Source organism: Salmo salar, chromosome 05 (genome assembly GCF_965601325.2).
Source record: "Salmo salar chromosome 05, fSalSal1, whole genome shotgun sequence".
Classification (NCBI taxonomy): domain Eukaryota; kingdom Metazoa; phylum Chordata; class Actinopteri; order Salmoniformes; family Salmonidae; genus Salmo; species Salmo salar.
Genome location: NC_138295.1, coordinates 69486278 through 69502164, shown reverse-complemented (window position 1 = coordinate 69502164; position 15887 = coordinate 69486278). Strand labels below are relative to the sequence as shown.

The following is a 15887-nucleotide window of genomic DNA, read 5'->3' as shown; positions in this document are numbered from 1 at the left end:
ATCCTAAATAAGAGCATAGCATTTGCTCATGCTCAACCAGCACAGAGCCACAGGGTGCTATTCCATGGTGCCATGGCTGTTGTGAGACACACAACACTAGCAGACTGGCACACGGGAGTTGACAGACATTCAGGTACACACTAAACTCTAGAAATTGCACACATATTCACAGACACTGATAGGCAGAATGAGACACTTATATATGCTTGTGGCATACACATTCTTAAATCTATTGAAGCAAAAACACAAGCGTTATCACTTGACGCCACTCGATGAAACTTGTCACTGATTGTCACCATCAGTGATGTCTGTTGGCGCTGAAAGAGCTCTCACACTCTCACATACGCTCTCACACACACACACTTGGCAAGTTGATTGCAGCATTTGTGGTGAGTAATTTCAGGAAAGAGGAAAATTATTAATAATTCGAAGTCTTCCCGCTGTATGATAGCATAGATGTGAAAATTGCTGCTGGTTGGTATTAATTATCTTGCCAGCTTTGTTGATGAGTCCTTTTTTAGGACTGGGAGGTTGTCACACCAAGATGCTATTTTATACATGTTAGTACGCTGTGAGTCAGAGAGCGACACAAAGCAGGAAAAAGCCTCCCAGACCCCAAACATCCTATAATAGACACGTTTTATGGCATCAGTCAACATATTAACCCGTGGATGGTGAAACACTATCAGGAGAGAAATAAAGATGGAGAGGTACTTTGTCTGTCCTCCTCAATCGATACATACCATATTCCCACCAATATAAAACAAAATGACAGATCTGGAGTCAGACTTCATACACCACACAGCTATCCCTCTTCGTTGGTTAGTGTGTGTCTGCTATTTTCCAAACCTACGTAGCCTAATGGTAAATCAACAGAGTGTGAGACCAAGTTGCAAGCAAAATGTCCCCGAATTCAGGTACACAATGCTAGAGAAAATATTTACTGAATTGGACTAAAGCCTCTTGTGTTATAAACAGATGGAATTCCAGTGTGTATCTGGTGCTAAGATCCTCCTCAGTACTGTATGTGTGGAAACCAAGCTCTCTCACTGTGTTCGGTAGTCAATACCACTCTCTCTAATTCAAAGCTCAGTGCTTTTTGGAACCAGTGCCCCATAGAGACACAGGGGCTTGGTAGTGAATGTTCATAGATGTACATTGGGTGTGTATAAAGAGAGCTATTTCAGATGAAGAGTGAATGGTAGAGACTAAATGGACCACCTCTCATTGTAATTACAGTTCATTGTGTGAAGCTTCGCAATTACAAGATAATGCGTCATTACAACATGAATTACTGTCTTTGTGTCTCTCTCTACTCCAGGACAGTACTATCTCCAAATCGAGAAAACCGAATTGGAGGACGACGCCCCCTACGAATGCCAAGTGGGCCAATCCGAGAGCAGCCGGGCAATCATCTCCCATACAGCGTGGATCAATGTGCAGAGTGAGCAAAACCACTGTTACTCCACAGGGGGGCACAGAGGGTGGTGGGTCATCTTATTCAAGAGAAAGCATGACATTAATGTATGAAAATCTTCAGGAGCTCAGCCACACACTGGACCTCTTGACCTGTAATCTACAGGTCCTTGTCCTTGACACAATGTGTTATTTGTTGCTATGCAACTTGAGTCTGCTGTTTAGGCTTATTTTGGGCTCAAAATTATAGTGATTAAACCCGTTTCTTACTTTTATTTGTACATAAACAGAGTACAATAACATAAAGTGGCCATTTTTGTTACTTCTTGGATATTTAAGCAATAAGGTCTGAAGTGGTGTGTTACTGTATATGGCCAGTATACCACTGATAAGGGCTGTTCTTAGGCCCTACGAAAGCGGAGTGGATACACCCCTTAGCTGTGGTATATTTGCCATATACCACAAACCTCGGAAGGGTCCTTATTGCTTTAATAAACTGCTTACCAACATATTAAAATAATGAATGACATATTTTCATTAAAAACTGTCACGAATCCCACCGAAGGTGGCTCCCCTGCCTGCTCGGGCGGCGCTCGGCGGTCGTCGTCACCGGCCTACTAGCCGCCGCTGATCCCTTTTTCCTTTTCGTTTGGTATGTCTTATTGTTTGCACCTGTTCCTCATTTGGTTCTCTTGATTTATGGTTATTTAAGCCTGTTTAGCCCGCCCAGGTTTGTGCGGGATTATTTTGCGTCAGAGTGTGTTTTTGTTATTGGATGTGCTGGCGATCGACAAGTGTTATTTTATATGCATGCTGTGTACCTGTTGTTCTGGGCACTTTGCATTTTTCACGCCGGTTGTGTTGGCGTCGACCGTTTTGTGTTTTATGGAATAAACACAAATTTCCTTACCTCTGCTCTCTGCGCCTGACTCCTACCACCACTCCTAGCAGTTACTGACAAAAACATTATTTTCATAAGTCAATTCATACTATTTCATCCTTCCACCAAAGGAAATCTTTTCCCATCATTGCTATGCAATCAAAGAATGCTTTCCATTCAGCCTGGCTAACATTCTTGTCTTTTGTTAGCTCGCCATCGACCGAAAACAAAATCACGTCAATCTCTGCAGTTGAAATGATAGCAAACTAGCTGTATTTCCTTTTGTTTGAGTTTTTTCTATTGAAAATTCTTTGGATATATCCATAATAATGATTGTGATTTTGCCTGGCTCAGTCAGAAAAGTTGCTGTCTCATCAGGACACCGTTCACTCTCTATGACAGAGGACGATCTCATTTGTAATTTGCAAAATGTTTGCAGAATTGCAGAGAGGCAGACAGCAAGGTGAATACAGTAACCCAAACCCAACAGTTGCACAGTCCATCCGCTAATCCCATGACCATGAACTGCAGGACATATCTAAGATTATTCCTTTATCGCACACAATAGAGAAATATGACAATTGAGATATGTTCTAGATTCAATGGACCACACACAAGCAGTGTGTGAGCCTCCGTCCGTAACATCCACTCATGGTGCTCCGTGTCAGTAGCTCCTGGAGAAGTAAATCATAATAGAATGGGAGTGAATGAAAAGTTTCCACACAGACGTGGGAAGGAATGGATGTAATTGTGTGAGTACACCAGGCCGCCTGTTGTCACTTTATGATGAACAGCATACTCTCTCATTCCCTTTCTCCTCTCTCTCTCCTCTCTTTCACCTCTTTCTCTCTCCTCTCTCTCATTTCTCTCTCTCCTCTCTCTCTCTCACCCTCTTTCTCGGAGCTGGCTTTCTCTGTCTCCTTGCTTTTGGGAGCTATGCCATATGTGGAGAGCACGGTGACTCTGAAAGAGCTTTTCTTCTCCTGCTACGGTGTATTCATTTCCCCCTTCTCCATTCATCTCTCGCTCTTTCACTCTTTCTTTTTGGGGGCCATGGAGTGTGTATACTGGGGTGCTGGGGATGGGGGGGCGTTGCCTTGGTGACTCTCGCTGCCTCTCTCGCTCTCCTGGGAAGGGAGCAGATTTTTCTGACATCAATGGGAGAGACTGAGAGAGAAAGGAAGGAGGGGGAGTGAACCCCAGCTCTCTCTACACTCCCCCCTGTTCCAGCCAGCTCCGTCTTTATACACCTGCAGCTACAGCAGGACTCAGTCCCACATTTATCACTGCTGTGACTTGAAGTGTGTTGTTGGGTGGGTGTGTACACAGTCACTCACAATACGTAAAGGCTATCCACCCAGGTGCCTATGAGGCACCGGGCCCAGATCAGAGAGGTCCAGGCCCAGATCAGAGAGGTCCAGGCCCAGATCAGAGAGGTCCAGGCCCAGATCAGAGAGATCAGGGTGTCAGGAGACTGTAGTGTAGTAGTTTGTCTGGAGGAAACCTTCAACTCTCCTGTCTGTCCAACATGCGTAGATCCTAATGCTCCCACACTTCCCAGCTGCTATCCCTGAATATTTTCCCTGAATGTTTTCCAACTGATTCCATGACAGATGGATGTATTGATACAATCAGACAGACAGACAGACCAGCCTGAGGCCACAGACTAATCTAAATCCTGCAACAGCAGTGGTCGTCAGTCCTGGGGACCCAGAGGTGTGCAGACGTTTGTTCCAGAACAACACTAAAACACTTGCTTCAACTAATCACAGGCTTTAATATTAGTTGATGAGTTGAGTCAGATGTGTTATTATTGTAATACTGGGTTAGAACCAAAGCCAGTACTGTACAACCTATGAGTGAAATGAGTAACACAGCTTGACAGCTTTCCAATGAGTTAAGAGTTCCTCCAGACTACCACAGCTGCCATGATAACACAGACAGCCTTTACCAGTCAGCCAACCAAAACACTATCGCACTATCTCCTTTAAGAAAAGAGAGATAGAGGTTGTCACACCCTGATCTGCTTCACCTGTCTTTGTGATTGTCTCCACCCCCCTCCAGGCGTCGCCCATCTTCCCCATTATCCTCTGTGTATTTATACCTGTGTTCTCTGTTTGTCTGTTGCCAGTTCGTCTTGTTTGTCAAGCTTACCAGAGTGTGTCCTGTCAGCGCTTGTCTTTTCCCAGCCTCTCTTTTTCTCGCCCTCCTGGTTTTTGACCCTTGCCTTGCCTGTCCTGACCCTGAACCTGCCCGCCTGACCATCTGCCTGCCCCTGAGCCTGCCTGCTGTCCTGTACCTTTGCCCCTTTCTGGATTTCCAACCTCTGCCTGACCTGAACCTGAGCCTGCCTGCCATCCTGTACCTTTGCCTCTGTTGCTGTAATAAACACTGTTACTTCGTCAAGGTTTGCATCTGGGTCTTACCTTATCCTGATAGAGGTAGAGACGCAAAGAGAGTGAGAAAGCATAGAAAGATCATGTAAAACCAAAAGAAAAGCGAGCCTTGCTCTCTAGTTGGATTCCCCCAGGTCGGAGTGGTGGATTGTGGGTATCATCACCAGCTAATTCGAGACGGATCACCACACGCATCGAACAGTCGAGAGGGAGGCACACAAACGTCAATAAGTCCTCTCAGCGGGCCAACAAAGAGTCATTTTCGAGACATTTCTATCAGGGGCGACATAATTCCTGTGTGTTTTTCCCATCCTGCCGAGTTCAGATAGGGGATTACGGCAATAGGCAGATCAAGCGGCAGCAAGTAATCCATGACAAAAACAACCTCTCCACCACCCCCGCGTCCTCCCGCCGAAACTTATACTCCCGGCCTCCGCCCGTCAGAATACCAGAACACCTGACACATCCACTGTCCTTTGTTTGAAACCATTAGCGTTTCCATATAATCCTATTAATTAAGTCCCTCTTTCCATTTCTCCTCTCTCTCTCTCTCTCTCTCGCTTTTTCTCTGTCTCCCTTTATCTCGCTCTCGCTCTCTCTCTCTCTAAGCACAGGCCTGCCTGTATATCCGGATCCTGCAAATAATATTCTAAATGTTTTTGTTTGATGTGTCCCCGTTTTTAAGAATACGTTACTCATGCAGTTAAGCTGCAGTTAGGTATTTCTGTGGGAGTAGACGGGGATTGGGGGAAAGGGGGGTGTTTAAGCTTGTTATCAGTGTTGGTTGGGGGTTAGAGACAACAGTTAAAGGTACGACGGTTGGCTAACGAGTTTAGCGCACGAAGAGTATACTGCACAATGAGCCTTCATGTTATGGCACTACTTTATGAATAATGTAGCAACTCATAAACGGGGGCATTTACACAAGCAGAATGGAAGGCAGGGTGATTTTGTTCAATGGGTATACCTTTGTTCTATTTGCCTGTGAAATAGGCCCTCTTTTTCAGCACAGTGAGCAATCAGGTACTAGCTGCCCAAGGCTGCGGACCAAAAAATGAGCCTTAGCTAGGTATGTGGTGTGCTGCGGATATGAGAAGGATTTTACGAGTTATTGCTCAATAATCTCAAATATGTGGCCAGGTCAAAAAGCTAGTGAGTGTTCTGTTGTTGTTTTGTCTGTCTCTAGTATCCAGTTCTCACTCACAGGGAAGATGCTGTGTCTTTGTGACAGGGGATGGAGGTGGGGGTTGTTGAATAAGATGTTGTTTCTTATGTAATGTGAAAGATGAGGGGGAGAAGGACTGACTGGGGCCTATTTCTGTCTTGGACACCTGCTTCGCTTCCTGTTCAGCACTGGGGAGAACGGAAGAGAGGAGGAGAGGGATGAGGAACGAGGGAGGAGGATGAAGGGGGAGGACCGCTTCAATGGCTTTCAGCCTCAAATCTCACACACCTGAGTCCTTAGTGTGTGCGTGTGTCTGTGCGGCGTGCATGAATGCATGCATGTCTGGTTTGATCTAGTGAGTCAGGCACATGAAGAGTTTCATTCCAAAACGCTATATATCCATTTTCAAAAATGTTGCTAAATGAGCTTTTAATGTTTAAAGAAATTAGGAAATAGATTGGTGTGTTTATCTAATCATGGCATGGGGTTGTTCAATGACAGACATGTATTTGTTTCAAATATAATTTGATGGTTTCATTTCAGAGAGACAAACAATCATGTTTTTGGAGGCAAAATGCTATATATCTGCCTCACTCTCATAGAAATAAGTAGTACTGCTTGGTTTTACACAGCCAAATGTAACAAATAAGTAGATTTAAATATACTGTATGTAAAACAATACAATTTGCCATTTTTCTCATTTAGCAGATACTCTTATCCAGAGCGACTTACAGTAAGTGCATCTATCTTAAGATAGCTAGGTGAGACAACCACATATCACAGTCAAATATACAGGTTACAAACATTCCGTTCCAGCTAAACAATGGCTATATAGAGTTTTGCAAAAAAACAATTGTAATTCAAATGTCAATAATTTCGGAGCAAAAAACACAAATATGAAAGATGTGTGGATAATATAGCGTTTTGGAAATGAACTCTTCACATGCATGTGTTCTCTGTGGTGGCTAATTTCCGCATTACCAAATGAGGAGTTACAAACACACCAGTCCGAGTTAAACTACATCTTTAATACTTAAGATACTTTTGCAAAAGTTCTTGACCTTCAATAATGCACTCTCTCGAATGAACCAGGAAAGTGATTACAGAATGGCTACAGGGATCTTTTATAGCAACGATACACCCCCTTCAAAGTACATTGACAAACCACAGATACTTAGTAACAGTTCACAAAGGTTAAGTTTTGTATGACAGATATCAATAAAACACATCAGACAGTAACTGCTATGTCAACAGGATTAATGGTATAGCCCAGTATCTGGTCTCCTTAGAACCGTCCCTCCCTGGTACGGTATTGAACAGAACTATTTCATCCAATGGCATATATCAATTGTCAACTCTAGATACTCCCATCTCAAGCAAACCCCCTCTTGACCCCACTCCTGGACAGGCTCACTGGGGGGAATGAGCCTCTAGGCCATATATTATCACAGGATAAGTGTGAGATCTAAGAGAGGACATACAAGGGTCCAGACACTGCCATAATCCTCCCCACAATAAAGAAAAGGAGGGAGTGACTTGCTCACAGACATTGTGGAGACAAGTCATTGGTTCCCCATTAATCACGCTATCCCTTCACATGGTTTAAGAATTGGTAAAGAGACATTCACATATGAAGACAAATCTGACCTCTCCCCTCTCTGTGCCCCAAGTGTCTGAGCGCCAGCTAAGGTAGACGTGCAACTGAAAAGACACCAGAGTCCAATGGACACTTTCTAATGACAAGTACCTCAAATAAGCATATTATACTAATAAAACATCTTAATTATCTATGTTACCCAACTAATTCTGATTTGTCCACGACATCTCACAGGAGTGTGTGTGTGTGTGTGTGTGTGTGTGTGTGTGTGTGTGTGTGTGTGTGTGTGTGTGTGTGTGTGTGTGTGTGTGTGTGTGTGTGTGTGTGTGTGTGTGTGTGTGTGTGTGTGTGTGACTGTTAACAATGACAGTGATGTAAACGACAGACTCTCTGGGGGGGGGGGGGGGGGGGGTTTGGGAGGTAGTGGGGGGAACTCAGGTGGGGCTCATTGGGGTCACATGGTCCACCTGAGTGGCTGTGGTGATACGGGGCTCTCATTCCCAACACAAGCTACAGCACACCCTCCACCATACTGCACCTCCCTCTGCAGATTTAACAGCAGTGATAGAGAAAGAGAGAGAGAGGGAGGAAGAGGGTTGGCTAGGGCTGGGGAAGGGGGATAGGGGATGATGGAGTAAGTGTGAGATAGGAAGAGGAGGCGAGCATGAGAGTGAGAGAGAGCGGGAGCAAGAGAGAAGAAATGACATACCTGCCCAGCTCGTTTGCGAACATCATTATTCTTATTTTAGGAGATTTGTTAGGTGGCGAGACTCTCCTGGAGCACAACAAGTGATGCAGCCGTGTGAATCATGTGGGCTTCAGTAGATTGAGCGTGCAGGGGCCTGTCAATAGACACATGGCCCAGTCATCGGCCCATCATCCCGGGGAGTGGAGACTGGTGTGGGAGGGGGAAAAAACACACAAACAAATGCATCTCATTATTTCAGTGCTCACCTCTGCAGTGCTCCAGGTAACCCATCACAGTCCACACAGATCCAATTGCTTCCATTAAATCCGTTTGAAGCTGCAGCTAGATCTCATCTGTCTCAATAGCGGGGCTGGAGCCAATAGGACTACTCTACTGCACACAGCAACAGCTCCTCCCAGTGGCGCTAGGTGAATTACCCAGATTTGGAGGAGAGGAGAGAAACTGTTTATCCAGCCATAACCATTGGATTTATGTCAGCATTCAGCAGTGGATGATGGAATTACCCCTTGATGAAACATATAGCTCTTCCCCTGGATGACTCGCATGACGAACAAACAATAGCTGCTTGTTTGTCTCTCTTTCTTCCTCTACTGTTCAATTTTCTCTTTCTTTCTTTCTTTCTTTATCTCCTCTCTCTCTCTCGTCATCCTCTCTCTTCTTCTCTATATTCCTCTCACTAAACCATGCTGTCAGTTGATATCTGTTGAAAAGTAGCAATGACCTTTGTTTCTTGTGTGCTATGCTGGCTCTCACCCACTCACAGAAAGCTTCCATTTGCTTGGTAAAATATATGTTAAAAGATCTCTTTCCTCTCCTCTTTCCATGTCCCTACTCCTTTACCCTATTCTGTGACAGGTTGTTGTGGAGTAGATGATCATGTGTCCAGGGTAAATGACAGTTGTGCTGAAGCCTGTTTGTTGATTAGCACATCTGGTGACATTTTCTCTCTGAATTCCCTTCCAAATAACTTCAACTCTCTTCAACAAAGTTTTCTTTCTCTGAATTCCTGCATGGTCCGAAAGAAATTAAAGAGAGTGGGGAAGAGAAAACTAGGAGTGGGAAGTGCTTTGATCTGCTGTGTAAGCACGTATTCAGCTGGGGGGTGATCTGAGAGAAGAACTGTTTGGCGCTAACACAGATTATCATCTGTCTTGTTTCATCACCAACCCATCTCTGTATGCACACCACAGTTTTATCTACTGTACACCACACTAATGATATGGACCCACTGATTCTCCAGGAATATAACAGAACCTGCCTTATTAGCTTGGTACAAATGTCTTTCTTCAACATCTAAGGGTCTCAAATGTTTTTAATGCATTAATGACCAAAATCAAATTTTTCTGTGATCTGTAAACAGAATCACCAATTCTGGTCAAGGCCTAGTCTGTACTGTATATCTCTTAAGACGACCCAGAACCACTGTTATAGACACCAGTCCTCTGTTCTCCCTTCAGTTCCTCCCTCTAAACCTTACTTTGAGCTGGAGACCACAGAGCCGTGGGTAGCAGGGAAAAGCTACACTGTCACATGCATCGCTCCAGACGCCAAACCAGAGGCAGTGATCACTCTGTTTAAAGGTAGGTCACCAAGTACGGTATCAACCCACTGCACACCAACTAAATAATGCTAGTACATACAGGTTTTTCCATTAGGAATAGCAGAGACGTTAAATGTGAATCAGTACTGAGTTGAGGGAAAAACATGTTTGCAAAGACCTGTTTCAACCTACACTATAATTGTAGTACACTACAACTCAATGCCCTGTTTTTACAATGACATTTTAAAACTATGGCCGTGTCTGAAATCTGTCTTGCCTACTACTTACTAAAACGACATACTGTGTACTAGTAGTACTACATACTATTTAGAATTTACTGGTTAGTAAACCATATGCAGTAAGCAACAAATATTGTAATAATTATCATCCATACTGAGAAGGCGTCATCTTTTTTAAATAAATGTTTTACCTTTATTTAACTAGGCAATCTAATGCGCAATCGTGCTTGTTCCCTGCCATTTTTGTAGAGCACGTCCCCTATTCTGATTATCAGCTGTCGTCAAACACCCTACACCCCAACCCGAGCACTCTGCCACCTCTGGTCTTTTGTTCCTCCCACCCCTACGAGGTGCCTGCTTCTACTCATCCCAGGCAAAGCTTTTCTCTGTCCTGGCACCCAAATGGTGGAACAAGCTTCCCCCTAACGTCAGGACAGATAAGTCCCTGCCCATCTTCCAAAACGTCTGAAACCCCCAACTCTTCACAAAGTATCTTTGGAAAAATGGTGGGGACAAAACGAACACCCTTGCCTTGTTTGCTCTAACACTCACACTCTCTTTCCTCCTCCCCCTCCCCCTCTCTTTCTCTCTCAGACGGAGTTGAGCTGACAGGTGTAGAGTCTTTCCCTATGCCTGGCTCTGAGGACAAACTCCAGAACACACACGCTACAAAAGAGTATGTGTTCCTGTTCTGTCGTGTGTGTGTGTGTGTGTGTGTGTGTGTGTGTGTGTGTGTGTGTGTGTGTGTGTGTGTGTGTGGTGTGTGTGTGTTATCCCTAATTGAAGCACTTCTGCATTCTCACAGAACTACAGTACAGTGTAATGAATTGGTGCCGACGGTGAACTGTCACTCGGTGCCTTGTGTCAAATCAAATTAGCTTTTGTCATAGACACAGAATTACATTTCAGTTGCTAGACAGATCCAATCCTATCTGATTCACCTGGTGGTACATACATACATTCACCAATGCTGCAGATCAGTCTAATCCAGCTCTAAAGATAATAACCCCTTGTCATCTGCAAAAACACGCTGTAGAAGGTATTAAGGACATAGTTCAGTTCCAACGCAGAATAGCCTGGTCTCCAACTAAATCCTTTATGTGTAGATGGTGGTTATAAGTAGAAATCATATTTTGTATAGGAGCTTTTAAATCTGGAGATGAATCTAGATAACATCGTGGACTTTGGGTTTGTCATGGGTATAATGCGCACATTGTTATGATGATTAGCGGGGTTATAATGCTCTTGATATCCAGACCCCAGAGATTGTATGAATCTGTCTGTTCTTATGGGGTCTCAAGGGCTCAATTAGAGTGTTAAGGGGTGATGTGTCCTATGTTAAGCCATGATCTTTAATGTTATCCATCATCTATTCTTCTCTTCCATCCAATCCTTCCCCATGACCCCTTTTCCCCCACGCTCCTCACCCACCCATCCATATCACACACACACACACACACACACACACACACACACACACACACACACACACACACACACACACACACACACACACACACACACACACACACACACACACACACACACACACACACACACACACACACACACACACCCCTCTGCAGGTTCATGTTCTTAAGCAGTTCGGACAATGGGAGGGAGCTGGTGTGTCGTGCGAAGAACCCGGCTCTCCCTAGGGCTCTGGAGACCAGCCTGGTGATGAATGTATACTGTGAGTGTGTGTTGTTCCTTACCTCATGGACTCACAGACACCTTTACCTTTCCTTATTCCCTTCTCCAGCCACGTGTGGACCCCGACCCCGGGCTGGCATTGGGGCAAACATCCTCACACTGAGCAACCACTCCGAGGGGAGACTTTCAACCACGGGCGAACTCACACCTACTGGGGACTCAATCCCAATGCTCAGCCTGGAGTGTTTAATTTTTATTTATTTTTTCACCTTTATTTAACCAGGTAGGCCAGTTGAGAACAAGTTCTCATTTACAACTACGACCTGGCCGAGATAAAGCAAAGCAGTCCGACACAAACAACAACACAGAGTTACACATGGGATAAACAAACGTACAGTCAATAACACAATAGAAAACAATCTATATACAGTGTGTGCAAATGAGGTAAGATTAGGGAGGTAAGGCAATAAATTGGCCGTAGTGGCGAAGTAATTACAATTCAGCAATTAAACACTGGAGTGATAGATGTGCAGAGGATAAATGTGCAAGTAGAGATACTGGGTTGCAAAGGAGCAAAAATAAATAAATAACAACATGGGGATGAGGGAGTTGGATGGGCTATTTACAGATGGGCTACTGTATGCACAGGTGCAGTGATCTGTGAGCTGCTCTGACAGCTGATGCTTAAAGTTAGTGAGGGAGATGAGTCTCCAGGTTCAGTGATTTTTTCAATTCGTTCCAGTCACTTGCAGCAGAGAACTGGAAGGCGGCCAAAGGAGGAATAGGCTTTGGGGGTGACCAGTGAAATATACCTGCTAGACAGCGTGTTATGGGTGGGTGCTGCTATGGTGACCAGTGAGCTGAGATAAGGCGGGGCTTTACCTATCAAAGACTTATAGATGATCTGGAGCCAGTGGGTTTGTCGACGAATATGAAGCGAGGGCCAGCCAACAAGAGCATACAGGTCGCAGTGGTGGGTATTATATGGGGCTTTGGTGACGAAACGGAGGGCACTGTGGTAGACTGCATCCAATTTGCTAAGTAGAGCATTGGAGGCTATTTTATAAATGACATCGCTGAAGTCAAGGATCGGTAAGATAGTCAGTTTTACGAGGGTATGTTTGGCAGCATGAGTGAAGGATGCTTTGTTGCGAAATAGGAAGCCAATTCTAGATTTAATTTTGGATTGGAGATGCTTAATGTGAGTCTGGAAGGAGTGTTTACAGTCTAACCAGACACCTAGGTATTTGTAATTGTCCACATATTCTAAGTCAGAACCGTCCAGAGTAGTGATGCTGGGCAGGTGAGGCAGCGATCGGTTGAAGAGCATGCATTTAGTTTTAATTGTGTTTAAGAGCAGTTGGAGGCCACGGAAGGAGAGTTGTATGGCATTGAAGCTCATCTGGAGGTTAGTTAACACAGTGTCCAAAGAAGGGCCAGAAGTATACAGAATGGTGTCGTCTGCGTAGAGGTGGTTCAGAGAATCACCAGCAGTAAGAGCGACATCATTGATGTATACAGAGAAAAGAGTCGGCTCTAAGAGTGTTAGAGGTCGACATGAAAGCATCAACGTCTCTACTGCTGTCACATTCAGCCCACTCAACTCTGTCAATTCCTCTGGCATCAGTGCAATCCAAACTCCAACTCAAGCCCAACTGAAACACTATGATAATACTGATCAGAGGAGCCTGGGAATGAAACTCAAGCCCGAATTCTAAACTCTACTGATGCTAAATATAATTGTCAGGACTGTGAGACCATAACATCTCCTACAGTGTAGGACATACAGTACACAACGTAATAGGGGTGGGTGATTTTACATCTCAAAGGATCATTTCCTTGTTAACCTTTGTCTTGTTTGGACAAACAGTATATCTTTGAAACAATATGGCAACCCAGCCTATTGTTTTAGTTGTTCCTCAACATTTTGTAGAACAATTTCAGTAATTGATTGTTCTAGAGTCCACCCACCTGGTTCTGTCCCAGGTCTAAATCAGCTGCTGATTAAATGCTACTGTTACTGAAGACACTCAATGGTGAACATTCCCATTCTACTTCCTTTCCTTCCACCCCCGCCATATTATCCACAGCCATCCATATGAAATACTGTCTCTATCTATCTCCCTCTGCATTAGACGCTGTCCTATTCTATCTCCTACACTTTAACCACCGCCCAGAAATGGAAATGCTTCTACACCTCCTCTCTCTCACTCCCTCTTTTTTATTTTTTTATTTTTCTTTCTTTCTTTCTTTCTTTCTTTCTTTCTTTCTTTCTTTCTTTCTTTCTTTCTTTCTTTCTTTCTTTCTTTCTTTCTTTCTTTCTTTCTTTCTTTCTTTCTGTCTGTCTGTCTGTCTGTCTTTCACTCTCTCTCTCTTTCACTCTCTCTCTCTTTCACTCTCTCTCTCTTTCACTCTCTCTCTTTCACTCTCTCTCTCTTTCACTCTCTCTTTCTCTCTCTCTTTCACTCTCTCTTTCTCTCTCTCTTTCTCTCTCTCTTTCTCTTACTCTCTCTACTCTCTGTATTAAACAACATCCCTCCACAGTAAGTGCTAATGTAGCAGAACCCGTCGACCACCGCAACAGTAGTCCTTACTCAGCAAGCCAGCCCATCAAAGCCTGGAGCACCGTGTCCATTTTCAGCCAGCCAGATTGTTAGTGAGGTAGCAATTTGTCATGCCGGCCCAGGGTCCACATACAGCTGCCTGCGCTCCCAAACTCATTGCAGCAATAACAAAGGCTGGCCCTCCCTTAATTTATTTTACGCTGTATATTTTATTCAGGAAGGCTGTAATTTATTCATATTTCCAAACGTTGCTTTATTACTGTTTAAACATCTGTTATGTTGCTTTATGGAGTCGATCTAGCCGGCTGCTCCCTTAATACTTAATGCTTTCATCAGAGCTAGAGCCCTTACTCTGCAGTCAGGATAAATGTTGCCGATTTATTGGCCCTGTCTCAACAAATAGAGAGGATGCTCCCTTGCTCATAAAGCCAAGTGTCCACTCATCCCAGTGCATATTTCTCACCCTCTCTATCCTCTCTTTCTGTCATCTTCTCTGTTTCTGATGATTCATCTCTCCCCCTCTCTCTCCCTCTTTCTTTCTATTGCTCCCTCTCTTCCTCTCTATTCACTTTCTGTCGTTCTTTCCCAAGATGTTGTTTCATCTCTCTCTTTCCCTCTCAACATCAGTCCCACCCCAGCATCCAGTAATCCAGGGCCTGGACAGAGAAGGCCTGGTGAAGAGGGGGACCATGTTGAAGCTGGTTTGTGTGTCCCAGGGAGGGAACCCATTGGCCACCCTACACTGGACCAAGGTACAGAGACTACACTCGGCTAAAGCTTATAATCAGTAGTTTTTGGTGTATTCTCCATCTTCTACTTCTGTACTCTTTCTTTCAGAACTCACTCCCTTCCTGCTGCAGCCAGTCAGTCACCTATTATGTTAGTGAATAACCCATAGCCCCGTCCTGTCCTCTGCTTGTTACTAACTCCTAGCCCCATCCTGTCCTCTGCTTGTTACTAACTCCTAGCCCCGTCCTGTCCTCTGCTTGTTACTAACTCCTAGCCCTGTCCTGTCCTTTGCTTGTTACTAACTCCTAGCCCTGTCCTGTCCTCTGCTTGTTACTAACTCCTAGCCCTGTCATGTCCTCTGCTTGTTAATAACTCCTAGCCCCGTCCTGTCCTCTGCTTGTTACTAACTCCTGGCCCTGTCCTGTCCTGTCCTCTTCTTGTTACTAACTCCTAGCCCTGTCCTGTCCTCTGCTTGTTACTAACTCCTAGCCCTGTCCTGTCCTCTGCTTGTTACTAACTCCTAGCCCTGTCCTGTCCTCTGCTTGTTACTAACTCCTAGCCCTGTCCTGCCCTCTGCTTGTTACTAACTCCTAGCCCCGTCCTGTCCTCTGCTTCTTACTAACTCATAGTTCTGTCCTGTGGATCAGAATGGGGAGGTGATTTCCACCAGCTGGGAGGTGGACACAGAGTCGCGACGGGCCATCAGCCACCTGACCCTGCAGGTTAAACCACAGGACAACCAAGCCGAGCTGCGCTGTGAGAGCGTCAACCAGGTGACCCCTGTGCCTCTGTCCAGCAGCCGCAAGATCACTGTCCTCTGTGAGTCCCCGACTGCTAAGAGATACATGCACTTGAATGCTACAACACACACACACACAGACACACAAAATCAATGGAATGTTTGTGTTTATTCAAATGGTTGTTAACCCAATCATTGAAGTTATTTTCAATAGCATTCATCCCAATCACAATTACATTAACATTAGTCCTAGCTCCAAT

The 15887-nt window shown here is 44.6% G+C and overlaps 1 protein-coding gene across 5 annotated transcripts in view; it reads left to right on the top strand.

The window, feature by feature from the left end:
* Positions 1 to 15887, top strand: part of nphs1 (NPHS1 adhesion molecule, nephrin) — a 62672-nt gene that overhangs the window by 11367 nt on the left and 35418 nt on the right. For all 5 annotated transcript variants that reach the window (XM_045718653.2, XM_045718656.2, XM_082975455.1 and 2 more), the window contains exons 4-9: positions 1322 to 1444; positions 9621 to 9743; positions 10537 to 10618; positions 11529 to 11635; positions 14787 to 14911; positions 15536 to 15707. In XM_045718653.2, the coding sequence (XP_045574609.2) occupies positions 1322 to 1444; positions 9621 to 9743; positions 10537 to 10618; positions 11529 to 11635; positions 14787 to 14911; positions 15536 to 15707 (732 nt within the window). The remainder of the gene's footprint in view (positions 1 to 1321; positions 1445 to 9620; positions 9744 to 10536; positions 10619 to 11528; positions 11636 to 14786; positions 14912 to 15535; positions 15708 to 15887) is intronic.